The following is an 18786-nucleotide window of genomic DNA, read 5'->3' on the forward strand; positions in this document are numbered from 1 at the left end:
CTATTTAAAGCCATCTAGTATTCTAAGTCGGGTCGCATTCCTGTACTTTGCAGCACCACTAAGGAAGGCGTGCCGCTGACGCAGCTCCGCGAATCCGCGCCCACATCTCTGCAGCCGCGTGTCGTGCCGCGATCGGCCTGAAGATAGGCGCGCACCCGTCCGCGCGTCGCAGCAGTTCCTTGGTCGGCCGGCAGAGGCGGTGGCGTCGCGTGGGCCCTGATTGCGGGGAGGGGGGCGCGATGGTCCGAGCAGTGTGTTAGTAGTGCTCGACGCTGAAGGACCTGGCCAGTGTCGGGGCGGGGCGGAGTGTTCAGGAGCTGAGGGGAGGGCTTGTTGACTTTGGCTTCGTGCGCGAGTGATTCGGGAGAGCAACTCTGCTCCGAACTCGAGTGGGACGCTGCAACTACAGGCTTCACGTGCCCGTCAAGGGTAAGCAGGGGGACAAATGTGGACTGATGGCACAGAACCAAGTTTCGAGTTATCACCGAGAGCACAGCAATTTCAAATGTAAATGGCATTGGTATTGAGAAAACGTCCACAAATTGAAAGCTTGTTGCCCGCTCAATTACACCGGCTTATCTGTGTAATTCGGAGCGTAGGCCAGTGCGCGTAAATTACGCAGCCAATGGCCAAATCACCGTGGCCAAATTTCCACTCACTGACCAAATACTTTCCTTTCCTAGACCCATTATCGTTCCCTCAAACAGCGCAGCAAGATCCCGGCGTCTCCTCTGTCATTTGTTGTTAGCAGGTGGAAACACAGTTATCTAGATCTGAGTAATTCTCGTATTTAGGGTGGGTAGGAGTAAATCTATACTTATGGTGCATCCCAACGAGCGGCCATTGGTATTATTATTTTCGAAATTCCTTAAAATGCCTTGTGACATGTGCAAACCTGAGGAAACTAGGCTCAACCAGACGTGTGCGCTTGGCAGGTGGTAACAAAATGTCTTTACCAGCAGGCAACTCATGACATTGAGGTAGTGTACACGCCTCCTGGTTGCGAAGCGCTAAGTACGATGACCACAGTGGCGTAAATGTCGACAGTTAAGTCCGAAGCACGGTGGCCTGCTTACATCATGACGGCCTCCCTGGGCTCAAAATCCGCAATATTTTTGGGGAGTTTAGAAGAAGACCAAATGTACATAGATATGGCCGGCACGCGTCAATATAGCACGCCAAGTCGAAAAAGGTATAATAGAATAATAAAAAACGAATACGAATACAAAACGAATAAAAAACAGGTGTCTGGAGCAGAAACGTCGCTGGTGACGAGAGGCAACTTTGAAATGAAGATGCATATTTTCATGATAGCGTGCGAACCAAGGACCTACGTCAGTGATGGGCCATACAGGGCATCTGTTGCTGGTTGTTTAGAATGCCGCTGACTCCGGATGCCCAACGTTATTTTCAGACCGATCCTGAAAAGTTTATGCGAATTTCTATCACGGCTCAGGAGTCGTGCGTAGTAAAAGAAAAGGCGATGCGAGGGTGCGCGCAGTGTGGAGCAATTCAAACAAGTTGGGCTGCACCGCAAGCTCTTCGTTCCCTTCCCTCTTCACCTCATCATCCAAAGCTGTCCAAAGCTGTTCTTTGACAGCTTTGTGTTATTAGTCATTGTAAAATGCCATCAACGCTGCTCATATTATGCCGTTACCAAGACTTTGGGCCGTGAAAGAGTAAAACAATTTTTGCAGCTGGACGGGTCAGAGCAAGAGATTAGAGGCCCTGGCGGACGTCTTAAGCTCAAGGTAAGCATTACTTTGAGCTTGGTTCGAACAGAGTTCGCTTTAAACATCACAAAGTTTGACAAAAATCGGTGTTTTCGTGTTCGCTGCTGCATTATAGAGTATTTGGAAGACAGCAATCCATCATCAGATCCTCGCCGAACTGAAGCTTCGATCAGTCGTCAGTTACATGTAATTTTTTGGTTTGGAGGGCCAAGTAGCTTAAAGTTGGTCACTTTGCAAACAGTCCGTAATGATATTGGCTTCGTTGAAGGTACGGCACAAATAGCATTTCAAGCATTTGTGAAAGTTGCGTCTCAGGTGCCTTAAAGGCAACGGCGAATGCCTTATTCACACTGCCGGATGCACAAATAAAAACGCTGTGTTTTATCGAATGTGCGAACAACTTTACACAATATGTATTTCCTCCTGGATATATCCTCGCATAGCGGGGTAGCTAGGATTTCACCCAAGAGCCGGCCAAATCCGATCACAGGGTCTTTCCATCCAGGGGGCGTCGCGTGAAAAACGCGGTTTTTTATTCGGATTTCCCCAGCCTTGCGTTTTCTACGGGTTTGCCTTTTTAGGCTTGACATGCTATTTGGATGTTTCGGTATCCCGTTGCTTATGGTTTATAATTATCAAGGTCTTCTTGAACTGCCAAAAAGCACTCTGCTGCTCTGCTCCAAACCCTACTAGTTCTGCTGTCCCATTGGGGTTCATGACCCCATAATCCCACTCTTGCCTATGTCACTGTGCTCGTGTGTGACGGTTTGGATAACGGCTCCAATCAGAACTAGAGTAATATATCTGTACCGGTGTAAGCCACAGCGATCGTGTCAGAAGTGTGATATAGTGAAATGGCTCCGTTTAAGCTTGGTATTTCTGTAGCCAATTGCACGAATGGCACTTACACAAAACAGATGTTACGTATTGTCCGTGGTGCGGAAATTAGTAATATATTTCTTTAAATAAGTTTTTGAGAAAAACAGGTTGTATAGTAAGGTAAAATCTCTAGCTATGGTGTGGAGATGCCTTTAAAGGAGATGTGGGTTGTCTGTCTTGATGGGTCAGTTGGTGACAGCACCTGCCTTCCGATCCACCCACCCACCCGTAGCGAGGTGGATCCGATGCGTTTTAGTGCGCTCGCCGTTTGCCCTTGACATGCGTGGCTCGCGGTCGGTGGCAGCGGTCGCGCTAAAGGTCAGGTGACGTCAGAGGGTAGGACGGAGCGTGCCGATCATCGCGGTACGTTAAACTTTCCCCACCGAATTATACCCTTGACCTGGGGTTGCGCAATCGGATGGCAGGGGTCAGGGGTCACACAACAAACACCGCTTAGCGTGAGCTCTGATCCCATAAATTCATTATTTCAAAAGGTGTGGATTAGATATTTAAGAAAAAATCATTGTTCCACCAAAACCACTTAACCAGCTTCATTTTTTAGAGCGAGGCTGAAATGTAGGTCTAACAAGCAGTGTTTCCGAATTACCAAACTGAAAGCAGCTAAAAGATAGCTAGGCTTAATGGTACGTTCGGTAAATTTTAATTAGGAAACACATGGCATTATACATTTTTTTCTGGGTGGCTTCACCGTAAGGTGGCGGATGTCGAAAAATCCCGTAAGTGAACGCATTTGACCTTTGATTCAGCCTTCCCAACCTGCCACGCTCAAGTGTCCTGGACGGATCGGAAGCCTGGCTCGAGATGATTGGAATGGTGGAAGGTCAACCAATGTAGCAAATGACACTTTCTGTTAAGTGTGGCTACAATTGTCAATGGTCGATCTTGGTAACCAATGTAACGGATAACACGATTTGTTGTCATAAGTCGCGTTTTTGTAACTGGCGCGATGGATGTGCAACTTTATTTACAGCCCGCTAAGCTAGGACAGACGCCTCCGTCGTTTGTTGGCAGTGGATTGTGGAATATGGATTAGAACGACAATTTGCCCCACCCAAGGCCGGCTCCCGCACGAACCGTGACGCGTGGCATGGCGGTGCGTGCATAAGTTTCCAGAGCAGGCGCTGCTATCTCCAATTACATTTAACCTGACCGCGTTTGCGTTGCGTTGTGACACGCATACGTAGTGAGTGTTGAAATGCTTGACGAAAGCAACTATAAGAAACACAAACAAAAACAGCCGTAGACCTGTCAGAAGCTTTATGCGCGTGGGCCGAGCCCGGCGACGGACGTAGTTGTCCATTGCTATCATATGGACTGGGCCAACAGCCAAGCTGATGAAGCCAAGCATCTGTGATAATTTACATCAGTGGGCGTAACACCAGTATATTTTCTGAATTCTCTCTGAGGTGCTGCCGAGGTTCTAGCAATGCTTAAGTACTTGGGGGTGCTTTATGAGGGGAGGGGGTAGCACAAGATGGTTTTTCGCTCAAAATCACAACAAATAGTTCGGTGCGGTTTAGCCACATAGCTCTACATATTTATCGAAATTCTCGTCGTCTGTAATGGCCTGGTTGTAGTCCTCTACGTCGTTTGCAGCAGGACCTGCTGCAGGCAGCAGCGAATGGTCAACACCAGACCGACGTTTTCATTGGTGATCAGGATGAAGTCATCTCACACAAACTGACCTGACGTCAGCCGTCCGACTGCAGAATCTGCTGCAGAAAATGGTCTGAAACGCACTGATGATTGAACGGGCTTTATGATCGTCCGGCCCACGCCATCCCCAGCGACTAGAGCATGCCCCCTCCCCCCTTCCAATATAAGTATGTGCATGCCTGTGCAAACCGGACATCGTGGTGTTTTTATTCCACCTGCATGACCTGAACGATGCCAGCAGTCAGAACGAAAACAAAAACGGAACGATGTGTTTCGGAGCACAAACTACAAATGAAAGATGGTTACAACTCACCCCATTCAGATACTGGCATCATCACCGCTCATGAATTGCCGCAACCTTGATATTTTCATGCGCTTTAGGATCGACAGCTCGTAAAATGGTTTAATGGTCAGATTACGATGTCTCCAGGAGTCGCCCAGCTTTGCTCATGCATGTAGCTGCGTGCCCAAACTGTTTCTTGAATAGCTTCTGGAATCTTGAACAGCCCTTGGCAATGTCATACATTGCACATCACTTGAATGTGATATGTACTGATGTAAATACCCATGCCATAACTCGCCCTAGTGAGACATCGCCGAGTGTTACAAAATGACGGCGTGATATCGCGGATCAGTTATATTATACTGAGCTGTAATGTAATACGCCACAGCACTGCTGCATGTAATAAACAAGCGTTAATAAATTATCATAGGCATACCCACGCTATGGGGTGCCCGTGATGTGCGTAGTACTACGATCAAGAGATGTATGAAATTAGGAGAGATTAGGAGATGGATGAAACATTCTCAGCTTCATTCTGAGCCGGTTTTGTAGCTGCCTGAAATTTGTGACAGCCGATGCGAAACATGGGTATGTCTAAGGTCACAATGTCCAAAATACATACGCCCATACGCATCTGTTCGCCGATCATAACATGTCAGCAAACCTTTTCGCCATCTTTATCGTGGTTTATCGGGGTACCAAGGCAGCGCAGCGCAAAGGCCGTGGCGCGGGCTGTAGAGAGGAAAGTAAAGGTCGGTAGAGGTGTGGACGTCACGACGGAACGGCACAGCTAGGCCCGATATTCGTGATATCGTCCGCCTGCGCCTGCCTCGTCCCGCCCGCCGGTGCCGCTGTCCTGACGTGTCTTATCAGCTCCCAGCTGCGGTCGTGCGACCCTGCGTTCCGCCAGGGGATCTCGGCGGCCGAGCCAGCTGTCCGGAGCCCACGGCTGCTAGTGGCGAACACTGGAGCTTCGGTCAGCTTCAACGCCTGACCGTGTCACACCGAGATCAGCTAATGGCTGCAACACATCCGCACGCACATTTAAACCATGTAGTGCTGCTGAAGCCAGCTCGCTATACGGTGACATGTCTCGCTGGCGGCTTTATTTCGCGTCAAGACAGCACCTGTGCGGCCAGCACGGAGCATCGTGTGTACAGGAAAGGTGATACGCGCCTAGGAATGGCTCCGTACATTTTTATGAGTTATGGTTTCCCGTTAGAGAACCTTGTTTTGCACGACCTGGACTAAAAGTGGCCGAGTATCTCGATGCGCACTTTACGGTTTGGTTTTCTGGCTTGCTCTGTAAACCTAAGCTAGCGTAAAGCTAAGCTGTGCACCGTTACGGTGTAGAATTGCATCGCAGTTCTCCGCTACAACACGTACATCTGGACCACAAATTTAGTGACTTCATTTCTCAGAATTGCTTGAAACTGGATGCATCGGTTAACTGGGTGCAGTGACTGTGTTGTTATTTTGTGTTAAGTTTAACACCGGTTGAATCACTGAGTTAAGTTGTGAACGATATGACCTACGTAAGTTGTTCAGTGCGTTTGCGAGGAACATTATTCACATAGATAAGGCAGTAGTAATAGCCTTATTCCTCGGAGAAAAAAATAGAGGTATAGATGGGTTGACATTTCGGCACCGTGCCTTTATGGGAACTTCTGCTATTGTTTCGATAAAGGCATGTTGCCGAACTATCAGCCCATCTATATCTCCAGTCTCCTGATTTTTCTCCGAGGAATAAGACTATTGCTTCTCTCTTATCAACGATATGACCTGCTTTAGGTCAGTGAATTTAGCCACTTCAAATCTGTAAAAAAACAGCAATACCAAAACGTCGAAATCAAAACATCCTTATATCTCTCAGACCCCCAAAAAAATTTAGAAGGGGAACATTTGCACTTCGCACTATTTGAATTTATGGACTTTAAGCACGAAATTAAGCAATGTTGCCCAGCTTTTATCTTTTAACTCTGCTGAAAAAGCAAGGACTGTGATGTTAAGCTTCTACAAATACCGAAATGTACTTTTTTGGTTTCAGATATGTTACGTGTCATATTCCGGCCTATTAACAGTCGACAAGTCGTGGCTAGTAGCTCGTACAGCTGTCACTTTTTTACCTGCTTCGTCTTTTAGCGTGCCGCCTTTACCTCTAGGGTTTTCTTCATCACATGTGTATTGAGTGTAGATTGACGTGGATACTCGAACATCTACTTTATTGAACCACCTGAATGCATGCCTTGCCCGTGGCCGCTGTCTTGAGTGGCGTTCCCCAGTATAGCAGTACTCGGGCAGTCGTGTGACCAGTCTCTTCCGCAGGAAAATCCTGTCGTGCTCTGATTGTTGAATCATAGTTTCAGGAATCCAAGGTTCCTACCTCAATTTTCCCTCGGCCTTCAGTAGAGGTCTCGGCTTTGACCACATTGCAATTCCGCTTGTTCGCTGTAATTTGCCTCTTATGACGCCCAAGCGGACCCGTACGCTTGAACCTTCCCAACTTTTGTTCGTTGACAGGAGACATTGCCACTGATTACCTTCCTTCGGAGCGGCACACAATTTCTGCCGCGCCCGTCAACGACCACGAAATCAGGCCTAGATCACCGACGTGACGTAGCATCCGATCCTTCCCGTCGCTACTGTCAAGTCCCATACGGCACCCTGCGGCCTGTTTACGCTAGAGGCGGACAGTGAAGCACGGGATGTTGTCCGAGACAGTTATTGAGCATGAGCTGGAAAGGCCCAGCGCATAATGCGGCTGTGAAAGCGAACGAGTTGTCTACACTCTGTCATAATTACGAAGTCAGCTGGGTCTAGTGCATCCGTATGCTAGTGTTCGCAGACACTCAGCTGTCGAAGGTCGGCCCCTAGTTATCCCATGGTAAATAGCCTGAGTGCGTACTCCTGGTCTTGCCTGAATCTACGTTAAGCAGCGCTCCTCCGTGGTCTTAAGCCACAGTGCGAGCACGTGAAATGTTGCTGAGATGATTTAATGAGGCTCATGATGTTGCATGATGATGATGATGTTTAGTTGAAGGATGTCTTGGTGGTCGCGTGAGGAAAGTCAGGAATAATTCGTGAGTACTAAGCGGGTGCAGTTGGTGCGGGATATGCGGAGACCCTTCTTGTGATGACGCAATCGTGGTGTATCGCTCGCAGTCAGAAATCAACTCTTTTTTAAGATTCGGTCCGAACCGTTTGGTGGGATGAATTTGTAGGGCGAGCGCCCACACCAAGCAGCGCTTGTTGCGTGAGCTCTGGTCCCACCCCTGACCTTTCAACTTTGGGTCCATACCCGCATCCGGCCTAGAATTACCTGCGTGCAGTGGAGATTATGACACCACTCCCACATGCCGTTCGTTTTATTATCCAATGCGGGCCGCGTAAAACCTTTATGGAATGCGTCGCTGGACAACGAGCAAGATCTTGCCGCTCCGCTCCGCCACAAGGTATCGTCATGCTGCTACGTATACACGCTGCCCAAACACGTGGCTTCACAAATCAAACTACCAAGGGAAACCTCACTTGGCGGGTCTGAATGCCTGGCTTGCTTACCTGGTGATCCTAGTTACCACTTCTAACTGGTCGTGTGACATGACTCAGGCAGGAAAATGTGATTATATGCACTTGCTAGAGCAAGGACACGGGATATAACGACGGGACTGGTGGAACTGGTGGGCTAGGTTGGTCTCGGACCAACTGACGAGTTGCATAAGCCACATCATGTTGAAGTGGTGGAAAGGGAAGTGAAAACTCAAGAGTAAACAATATTTGTGAGAATAAGTTTTAAAGTTTCGCTACAACTAGAATCCATCACAGTTACACGTAAAGATAACGTCCCAACAGAGCTCTTTCCATCATGCTATGCTTTCATGTGGGTTACTTACCATCACGCGGGTTAGTTAACGTTACGTGGTGCCTTCTGAACGTCATAACGAATGTGGAAGTCAGCCATGTTACAAGCTAAGGCCATGTCATGGCCTGGATCCGTACTATCAATTTTCCGAACAGAAGACAGGTGCGTCCCCTCCCCCAGACGATCAGAAAAGGGTCCGCGCTTTCAGGCACTTGCGTGCAATATGTACATTTGTAATGTAGTGTGCGTGTGTGTGGTGTACATGCAAACGTTCCGCTATACTGAGCATATACATCATGCATCATCTCATATTTACTATGCATTAGGTGGGTGGTTCAGCCACGTGATTACAAGTTTCAGTGATTGGAGTGATCACGCAAGCGTATTCCAGTTTGTTTGGACTAGTGAGTTGTTTAAGCGTCGTTGACACGCACAGACACGTACAACATTGTACATGTCTCATTTTACGGGCAGGGAAATGCGGGTAGTCGTAGACGCAATGGAAGGGCAGCAGACATCTCACCTCACTTTTGTCCGCATTCGGTCCTCCATCAGATCGCTATTTGTACGACGGGCTGTTTTCTTTTTGTTGCATACGTTTTCTTCTGTACGTATGCCGTCTACATGTTTTCTCTCATTGGGCCATGTTTGCAGCCGTCTCGGACAGGGTGATAACGGCATGGACATATCTACCCAAAACTTAAATTGTTGAATGAAGTGTATAATTTCATTTGTCTTCGATCGTTTACTTCGTCACACGATTTTTAAGGCAAAACCATGATTGTCGTTGCACGAATGTGGAGCATTAAACGGTGCCAGTAGCACAGGCATGATGTCTTATGCAGCCCGACTGGTCACTGTCACACAGAGGGTGTGGTTTGGAAACAAAAACACGCGGACCGTTCCGGTTGTGAACATAACTGAAAACCATCGAATCACCGCAGCATGCGGCCGGGTTGGTGAGGTACACGATGACATAGTAAGTTCCGAGTGAGCTGTTCTCTCAGGGTCGAGCGGAAGTCACCCTATGCCGCGCTGCGCTGGGTCTGGCCAAACAGACGGCAGGCAGCGCAGTGGCCCGCCCAATGACAACGGCCAGTTTCCATTCTGACTCCGTAGTCGCAGTCTATGCGACTTCTTTCAGTTTTATTCCAGCATGGTTTCATACAGTAGCAGCACTGCTGCCCCTCGATTGCATGATGTCGTAGGCCAGTTCACACGTATGGGATCGGCTAGCTATTTGGCGAGCTAATTCCTGTGCGGCAAGAGTTGTCATGCAATGTGAGCGGATATCGGATAGCAGTGGGAGGGGTAACCTACACTTAGGGACGTACATGCCCTCCCGGTGTAGGTAGAGCTCATTTTAGGATACAAATTTAGGCATCCCTAGGCATGTTCCGTAGGCTTACGTTGTCATCTTAACATTCATTACGCATGCCATCATGTTCGAAACGGTTCTTCGGCGTCAAGGTGTGTGAAATATTCTTAAAAAGGCTAAAACTTGCCTTCCATGCGAGTCATATAAAAAACGAAGCGCTTATATCTCGAACCGTAATATCTCCAGCCACTTAAGACTGAAAGGCCGTGTATGGTAAAACTCTTCTGAAGTATGCCCCAGCTCCGTAACACCAACGCAGCCATAAGCCGCTGTTCTGCACAGTCCACAACACAGGCGAACACCTCGTCCCGCTTCATGATCTCTTCAAGCCTCATGGCAATTACCAAACACCAGTGGTTTATTCGCCACCCGGGAAGCAGCGGAGCCGGCCGCCGCCGCCGGCGCCGACGCGCTCCGCGACGCCCACGTGCGTTGGGCTCGGTCGCAGCGTGCAGGGCTGCGCGGCCGGCACGCGGCCGGCCTACTTCGTGACGCTGCAACAGGTTGTCTCGGGCGCCGTGGCGCCGTTACCCGACCGCGAGCGTGGGCCGCTGAGCCGAGTAATCGACGGGGAAGGGGCGCGCGCCAGCCGCGTGCGGGCCGACGGGAGCGCGGTCGCAGTCAGCACCGGTCGGATGAACGGTCAACTTGCACAGTTCAATATGCCGCTGAAGCCTGCGGTTGGTGTAGCCCCCAGCGTAGGATCTTAGCGTGCCTGGTCGGTATGGATGTCGCTGGTCGAATTATCAAGGTTCATTTGTTTCGAATAGCGGTGAATGTACATTTAAGGGTTTGTTCTAAATTAAGCGCATCTTAAGGGCTCTTTTAAGCTTAATGTTGTTCACTCGCGACCATGAGCACAGCTTCGAAACGTCGAGTCATGGTGCCGAAAAACCATAAGCTCAAGGGCTCTCTTGTTTACATTAAGGTTGTTTAGACCACTGCAGCGGCTCTCACAAGGAGGTGGGACGGATCAGCGTGTGCTTCCATCCGCCGCACCGATATCTGATGCGATATTTGCTGTAGGAGAACCCTGAACCATTCCCACAGCACACGGTCTGTATCGACCAGGCGCGAGGTGAGCGCCCTCAGTCCGAGACCGAGGGAGAACCCCCTACCCCTTCCCTAAGCATACCGAGAGACCGATGGAGTACCCCTTCCTCCTCCCCCAAGCGTACCGAGGGACCGATGGAGTACCCCTTCCCCCTCCCCTAATCGTGCCGAGGAACCGATGGAGTACCCCTCCCCTCCCCTAAGCGAACCGGTGGACCGACGGAGTACCCCTTCCCCTCCCCTAAGCGTACCGGGAGACCGATAGAGTACCCCTCGGAGTACCTCAGAGTGTCCCTCCACTCAGCGATGAAAGATCGGTACGCACGGTACTAGTTATGTCTGAAGATGTACCTGTCAGCAGAGCGGATGGTAGGTAACACAATACGACAGCGGTCTGGCCATCGTCCTTAACAGTTCGTCATGAATCTGCGCATTGGATCTGGTGTGCGGTAATTGAGTGGACTCGCAGGCACTGCTTGCATCTTAACCTGCATAAGCTATGAAACTAGGATTGAAAGCCGTTCATTTGATATGCCAATTTTGTCTTCATGTGACCTTAGTTATGTGTTTTTTCTTCGCCTCGGTCCATTGAAATAAGCTCTCATGCTGTTATCATTTTATTAAACACAGCCCCTGAAGGCCAGTCTGCTTTTAAACAACAGTTAAGCAAGACATGGTTACGGTCGTTTCGCAATACGTGGACCAAGCAAATCACATTTGTGGACTAGCCCGACTGGAGCTTTTGGAAGACAGGGCTTTCTTGTGCGTTTCCTAAACTTCAGATGCTAGTCCCGCTATCCGAATATCTGGCGAATGGTATACTGTTTGGGGGATTTTGGTTCAGCTGTTCAAGCTAATGCTCAGACAACTCGGAGAGAATAATGGAATACGCTCCCTGTTCATAAACGATGTTCAGGAGTTGTTTTATCCTGCCTTCCGTTCCGCCTCTGTCTATATACGATAGTAACGTTATGTGGTGATATATATATATATATATATATATATATATATATATATATATATATTATAGTATGTGCGTACGTTTGTGTACATATGCATGCCCATAACAAATGCATTACTGCTAAATAGCGCCATGGGACCGTCACGAAGAGCCCGTGCCATGGGTCTCACGAAAACTTGGCTTCACCTGGTGAGAGTGCGCCACGTGCAGCTGAGCCGCTGTGCTCGCCGCAGCGCGGACCGATGTTGCAACTCCAGGCATTATGTGGGGCAACTAGGTTACCCAACCCACGTCGGCAGTGTGACATATCACGCTGTGTACTGCGTGCTGCGCCGTTGCTTTCTATTGCGTTCGACACGTGAACGCCATCCGTGTCGCACTGATGGGCACAGGTTTTTAGCATAGACGTTAGAACCATGAAACCTTGCAGGATCGTCACGCCACGAGAGCCACGTCACGAAAGCATGAAAGCAAGCCGAGTCAAGAGGGCAAGCATTTGGTACTGCGGTAGCTACAGTCCGCAATAAACGAAATGTTCCTTTTGTTCCGGACGTCCAGGAATAGGTACGCTCAACATTTCTAACGCATCCGGCAAAAACTATTTCAGACGCAAATGGACGATTTTTTCGACGCATCCGGACAATTATGTCAGACTCATTGGGAAAAATTGTGTCTGACGCATCCGAAAAAATACCTCAGACAACTCCAGAACATGGTATTTTCTGTACTGTTTATTGCCTAAGCTCCCCTTTCCCTAGCCAGCATTGGACCAACCGATTGATTAAGGCGTTGCATGTACGCATTACAGATACACAACCCACTTGCAATTAAATAGTGCAAAAGCATTTTCACCACCATGAGGTCACCTTTCCTTCCACTTAAGAACCAGCAGGATGTTTTAAGAGTCCAGTTTACAAGTTCGAGATGGTAGATCAGGCTGTTTTGAGCATGCCTCATCCTATAAATATCCTTCTCAGTCTGTCCCTTTCTCCAACTGATCTCATCATCTAAAATTTCCAGCTCCGATCCACGCGATGCAATGACCTGTGGTCAAAACGTGCTTCGATGTCCCCCCTCCCATCCTCGCGTATTAGGAGCGGAAATTCTTAGATTACGAGACAAATGGCTGCAAAAGAAAGTCGAAGGAGGGTATTTTCATCCCTAGAAAGACCATTGACCAATGTTTGAATGCAAAACCCAGGGTGCTGATAGCAGATGTATATCGAATTTTGAAATTATCGAAATGTGGAATAACTATGCACATTTTCGAGAGTTATTCGCACTGACAGGTAGTTGTCACGTGACATGGCGAAATTGAAAAGAAAGGTACCGAAATCGTTTCGAATTATGAAAACATAGCATGCGTTCTTTGCATTATTTGTTTGCGGCTGAATTGCAAAACCAGTCATCTGTTCTACTTGTTTACCTCGAAGGGATCGGTATAGAAGCTTTTTCCCTAATGCGTGCCCAAATCTGTTTTTATGTTATTTGTCTGATCTAAGCTGTAGGAAGGATAACAGTAATTCTGAAAGCTCCCGTTCAATATAAACAATCTGTTGAAAACATTGTTTTTACATAGGCTATGTTCAGCTCAAAAATATTTCAAACGTTCAGAATCATTTTCGTTTTGCAACTTTTGTTCGCAAATTGGTTTGTTTTGTTTAATTTTGAGTAAAATAGTGTATGGTCTTATGCATTTCTACCTTATATGCATGACGTATAGCTTCGTTTATATAGCAATGTCGACCGGCCTTGCGCATTCCACCGTATCGTGTATTGCCGCCCATCACCCGCGCAGGCCGTAGATCGCCGTGCAACTGCGCGATGTTCCGGATGGGCATCTTAAAAATCGTAGCGGATCGTACGGACCCCCTGTCAGGGAGAAGGCGGACTCCATAATGCCTAATGACAAGATGACTTTCATGATCGCCGTTGAACAACATGTACATGAGCGTTTGGGAATAATTTTTTGTTCCGACCTGCAGCAGACGAAACGTGAAGCGGCTGGTCTGCAAGGTACAATCGCCTTTTCAGCTTGCCGCACCACTGGGAGTGTTTTCCGGCGACAGCGACAGCTGGGATACGACAGGAGTGACTGTACCACCTCCGTGGGCCACAGGTGTCTTGATTCACCTGTGCGGCCGTGGTGGTGTGCTATAGCCGCACTTGGAACGCGAAGGCGCAGCGCAAGGCGAAGCCTCAGTCCGAGCTCCCAGGCCAGATAGGCGAGTAGCAGGCCAGACAGGCGAGAGAGCGCAGCAGGCGACAGGCATGAGCGCAGCAGGCCAGACAGGCCTGCCAACAGGCCAGATAGGCGAGTAGCAGGCCAGACAGGCGAGAGAGCGCAGCAGGCCAGACAGGCATGAGAGCGCAGCAGGCCAGACAGGCGAGAGAGCGCAGCAGGCCAGACAGGCATGAGAGCGCAGCAGGCCAGACAGGCATGTCTGGCCTGCTGCGCAACAGGCCAGATAGGTGAGTAGCAGGCCAGACAGGCGAGAGAGCGCAGCAGGCCAGGCAGGCATGTCTGGCCTGCTACGCAACAGGCCAGATAGGCGAGTAACAGGCCAGACAGGCGAGAGAGCGCAGCAGGCCAGACAGGCGAGCGGCGGGCCAGACAGGGGAGAGAGCGCAGCAGGCCAGAGCGCGAATCCGTCTCTCGGGCGTAACGTAGCCAACTGCGGTCGCGAAATCCGGATTCGAATCCCGCACATTGCGTAAATTTATTGCGACTTAGCGCGTCAACTCGCGTCAACGAGAGGCTGGCAAGGCGATGGGCTGGCAAGAGTTGGTCATACGTGTGGCCTCGCGGCTATACGTGTCGACAATGGTTCGCGATTGGCGCCTGCCTTGGAAGCAATGCGGCCTGTTCCATGTCAGTTAAGTGCGTTCCCCAGTCCCAGGCCGTTCATGAGCAGTACGTGGGCATCGCAGGCGCACAAGGTATCTCTGCACTGCCGCCGCGCACGACCGGTTACCCGAGCTTTTGCAGCGCCGCGACCGAATATTGAAGTGAAGGGTTTGACGGTGAGGTCCGAAGCAGTGCGGTGTGTTCGGCATCACTCGACCGGGCCGCTCTCAGCACCGGCCCGGTCGAGAGCGACGCGGCGCATGGTCTCTGCACTGCCGCCAAGCCCATCCTGTTACCCGAGCCGTCATAGCCGGCCGGCGGAGTGCAGCAACGGAGCTGATTACCGTCTGCCGTGTCTGGAGCCAGTTTACAGTGAGCCTGCCGTCCGCGGCGGCGATGGCCGTGTCCGCCCGCTGGCCCGGTCACAGCTCCAGCTGACAGTGAGCCTGCCGTCCGCGGCGGCGATGGCCGTGTCCGCCCGCTGGCCCGGTCACAGCTCCAGCTGACTGAGTCTGCCGTCCGTGCCGGCGGTGGCCGTGTCCGCCCGCTGGCCCGGTCACAGCTCCAGCTGACTGAGTCTGCCGTCCGTGCCGGCGGTGGCCGGGTCCGCCCGCTGGCCCGGTCACAGCTCCAGCTGACTGAGCCTGCCGTCCGCGGCGGCGGTGGCCGTGTCCGCCCACTGGCCCAGTCACAGCTCCAGCTGACCGTGAGCCTGCCGTCCGTGGCGGCGGTGGCCGTGTCCGCTGACTGAGTCTGCCGGCCGTGCCGGCGGTGGCCGTGTCCGCCCGCTGGCCCGGTCACAGCTCCAGCAGCCACCCAGGTTAGGTTGGCTCAGCCAGAAAGCAGCGGATTCTGTTCAGCGATCGTCTGCTTCATGTCAAAACATGAACAGAGCTGTCTGTGAAGAGCAATGCTTCGTTCCAGCATAAGCAGACATTCGAGGATAAATGGACAGGTTGATAAACAATGAATGCAATAGATAGGTTTGGCTCGTTCGTGCACGGCTTTGCAGGCTTCACGTCACGTTTTACGTAAAAGCCAGTTCTACTGAGACGCAAATGGCGAGTGGACCTAATGTCTTGGCATACGATACTGGTTCCAGAACTGGACGAGGCACTCCTGGCCGTAGGTTGTAGGGCTTCTCAAAGAGACTCTGTTTTTGATACTTTGGGAACGCCACAGATCGGGTTGAGTAGTGATTATCGATGGCGTACACAGACGGCTGAGAATGTGAACCGACAGTTCCTTCTCAACTGAAGCGAAAAACTGCCCAGTGGTCTGCGCAATAGCCATCCGTCGGTGCACAAAGTCCGGGACAAAAAGATGACGGAAGCGCATAGCACCTCAGACGAAGACGGTCTAGATTTTACCCTTGGGGTGCGATGAGAATCGTGAAATTTTCAGGGTACCTTGGCATCACCATAAGCGCATGCGTTGCGAAATTCGAAGTCGTTTGAATTAAGTTTGCGATATCCTTGGACGTGAATGGCGTAACACCATTTTCGGTTCGCTCGTCACTTCCGAAAGTGAAATTCTCCATTCACCGCCGTTAGTTTTTGCGACAGTTCTTTAACCCTCTTACTCGACGAGTGAAATGCGTTCACGCGAAGGCCACCACGTGAGCAAAAACGCGTCTGACGTCACCGCTCGCGTTCGCGGCAGGGTCGTGCTGCACCGGCCGACGCGGCTCCCAAGGCTTCAGGCTTTGTTGACAGTCCAAATACACAGAGCACGGGAGAGCTGAGCCGCCGACCTATTTCACGCCAGAATAGCGGAGCAGTCACAAACATGCGTTCATAGGCGCTGGAATGTATCCGACACGCACGCTGCTCCGGAACAGAGGTCGGTCTGGCCGGGCCTAAGGCGTCCCTGCCAGCTCCCATGCGACCGAAAGGCAGGTGAGGCGGGATTCAGAATACGCTCCTACGGATGCACGCATAAGTGGTAACTTGTCGAAAATACGCGACGGCTTTTACAACTTGACTGTCCCTTCTCTTCCGTGACCACATGAAACTGATGGTTTTCTACAACAGTGATATGGTTTTGGGACCACCGTAAAAAGTCTTTCTAATATTATGTTCGGAACGAACAAGAAATCGTGGCCGCAGAGGGCATCCTTTCAGCAGCAACAAATGACGAGCAGCGGGAGATTTGTAACTGCCACCATTTTCCTCAGCCGTGACGCCATTGACAAAACCATTGCCATGTCCGTCTGTGGTCCTGCCGCAGGTACTTTACGTTTGACAAAAAGTACAGAAATACTTAAGCCTGAAAGCCATGAAACAGGGTGAAAAAAGATACCGTGTGAGTCGGGAGAAGTGTCCGAACGTTCTACGCTTTTCAAGCAAAAATGAAAAAACATTGGGTCAGTTCCTTCACAAAAAATGGCCGAAGCATGCTGTTTGAAATTTGTTGTTTGTTTCAGTATCCGCAGTGTTTCGTGGTCCTTTGGAACATACGTTGTAGCATGCTCTATCTTAGCAATTGTTCGGTTTTGGATATTATTTACGTCGATGTTTATTTAAAGAATGTTTGTGGAAGGATAAATATGAATGACCCAAAGAACAATGAACCTGAAATGTAACACACACCTTGAAGCGTCCAGCACTGCTCTTTTTGTGGAAGTGCACATCCACACCAATCTCGAGCGGAGACAAGGACTGAGCTCTCAAGTGAACGGGCCGCCAGCAACCCTTCTGTTTAAGACATGCCACTGACTGATACACACTATAACTAGACTTGTAGTAATGCCTGAAGCACTGATGTTAATGCCCGCTACGCAGCTCTAGGCTGCTCTGTCGCTTTTCACAGTAGCTCATTAGTCGTGAAATTTGTGTCCATTGTTTTGAAATACTCCGGGCTCATTATGCGACAAAAGGCATTGTTCTAAGTGTGGGATGCATCACAATGCTGTTTTATTCTCCCATCGCTTACGGTGTCGTATGCGTTTCGGTGATGCCCATTTCTGAGAACAGTTGGCTGTTACCTTCACCCATGCCGCTTGTTATCCCAGGTTCGTTATTGCGGGTGCTCGTTTGCGGGAGACCCACTGGTTCGCTTCATTGTCTGATCGCATAAAATCGCATTGTCTTCTATTTGTCCCTCTTTTTTCTCTTCCCCGTCTCTCTCCCTCTCCCCCTCTCTCTTTCCCCCGCTGACCCCTGGCCACTGACTGCTGACCGTGGATCTCTGACCCCTGACCCCTGGCCGCTGGCCGTTGACCCTTGGCCGCTGACCGCTGACCACCGACTATTGACCCCTGGCTGCTAACCGTTGACCCTTGGCCGCTGACTGCTGGATCCTGACCGCTGACCGTTGACCCCTGATCCCTGAACGCTGACCGTTGACCCTGGCCGCTGACCCCTGACCCCTGACCGCTGACCGCTGACCGCTGACCGCTGACCGTTGACCCCCGGCCGCTGACCGTTGACCCTCGGCCGCTGATCGCTGACCCCTGGCCGCTGACCGCTGACCGCTGACCCCTGACCCCTGGCCGCTGACCGTTGACCCCTGATCGCTGACCGCTGACCGTTGACCCCTGACCGCTGACCCCTGACCACTGACCCTTAACCGCTGACGGCTCTGCCTCGCAGGCGCGGCGCCATGCAGTGTGGTCGGAGTCTGGTGCGATGGCAGCTGTATTGCCGCTCCCGCCGGCGCGGCCTGCGTCTCCTGCTACTGACCTGCACAGCGGCTGTCTCACTGCTGGCACTGGCCGTCATTGACCTGTCGGCGCCGGCCACCGCGCCCGGGGCAGGTCGGTGGCCTGACACTCAGCCGGTCAGCTGTGGTGGCCGCCGACGCCGCAACACGCCCGACATTGACCTGACAGCCATCTTCCCCACGCTCAACTTCACGGTGAGTAGCACGCGGGCACGGAAAAGCGGTGGAAAATGCGCTGGTGATGACGTGTGATGACAGATGACGAGCGATGACAAGAGAAGTGATGGGTGATGGTAGCTTCTGGTAATGGGATGTGACGGGCAGTGATGGCTGGTGAGGGCCGCAGACATTATGTGCTGGCTGGGCACGACTGGCGGTAGCGGCCCGTGATCTTCGATCGCGGCCTTCTACAGTCTGTCTATCCGCAGCTGAATAGGGCTGGTAGTGACTGG

The 18786-nt window shown here is 50.8% G+C and overlaps 1 protein-coding gene across 1 annotated transcript in view; it reads left to right on the top strand.

Moving 5' to 3' along the window:
• The first annotated feature begins 272 nt into the window (after positions 1–272).
• Positions 273–18786, top strand: part of LOC119109861 (alpha-mannosidase 2x) — a 49879-nt gene continuing 31365 nt past the window's right edge. Inside the window, exons 1-2 of the mRNA XM_037233613.1 lie at positions 273–429; positions 18265–18529. Coding sequence (XP_037089508.1) covers positions 18275–18529 — 255 coding nt within the window. The 5' untranslated portion in view covers positions 273–429; positions 18265–18274. The remainder of the gene's footprint in view (positions 430–18264; positions 18530–18786) is intronic.

This window comes from Pollicipes pollicipes, unplaced genomic scaffold, assembly GCF_011947565.3.
Source record: "Pollicipes pollicipes isolate AB1234 unplaced genomic scaffold, Ppol_2.1 Scaffold_7231;HRSCAF=8579_pilon_pilon_pilon, whole genome shotgun sequence".
NCBI classification, from domain to species: Eukaryota; Metazoa; Arthropoda; class Thecostraca; order Pollicipedomorpha; family Pollicipedidae; genus Pollicipes; species Pollicipes pollicipes.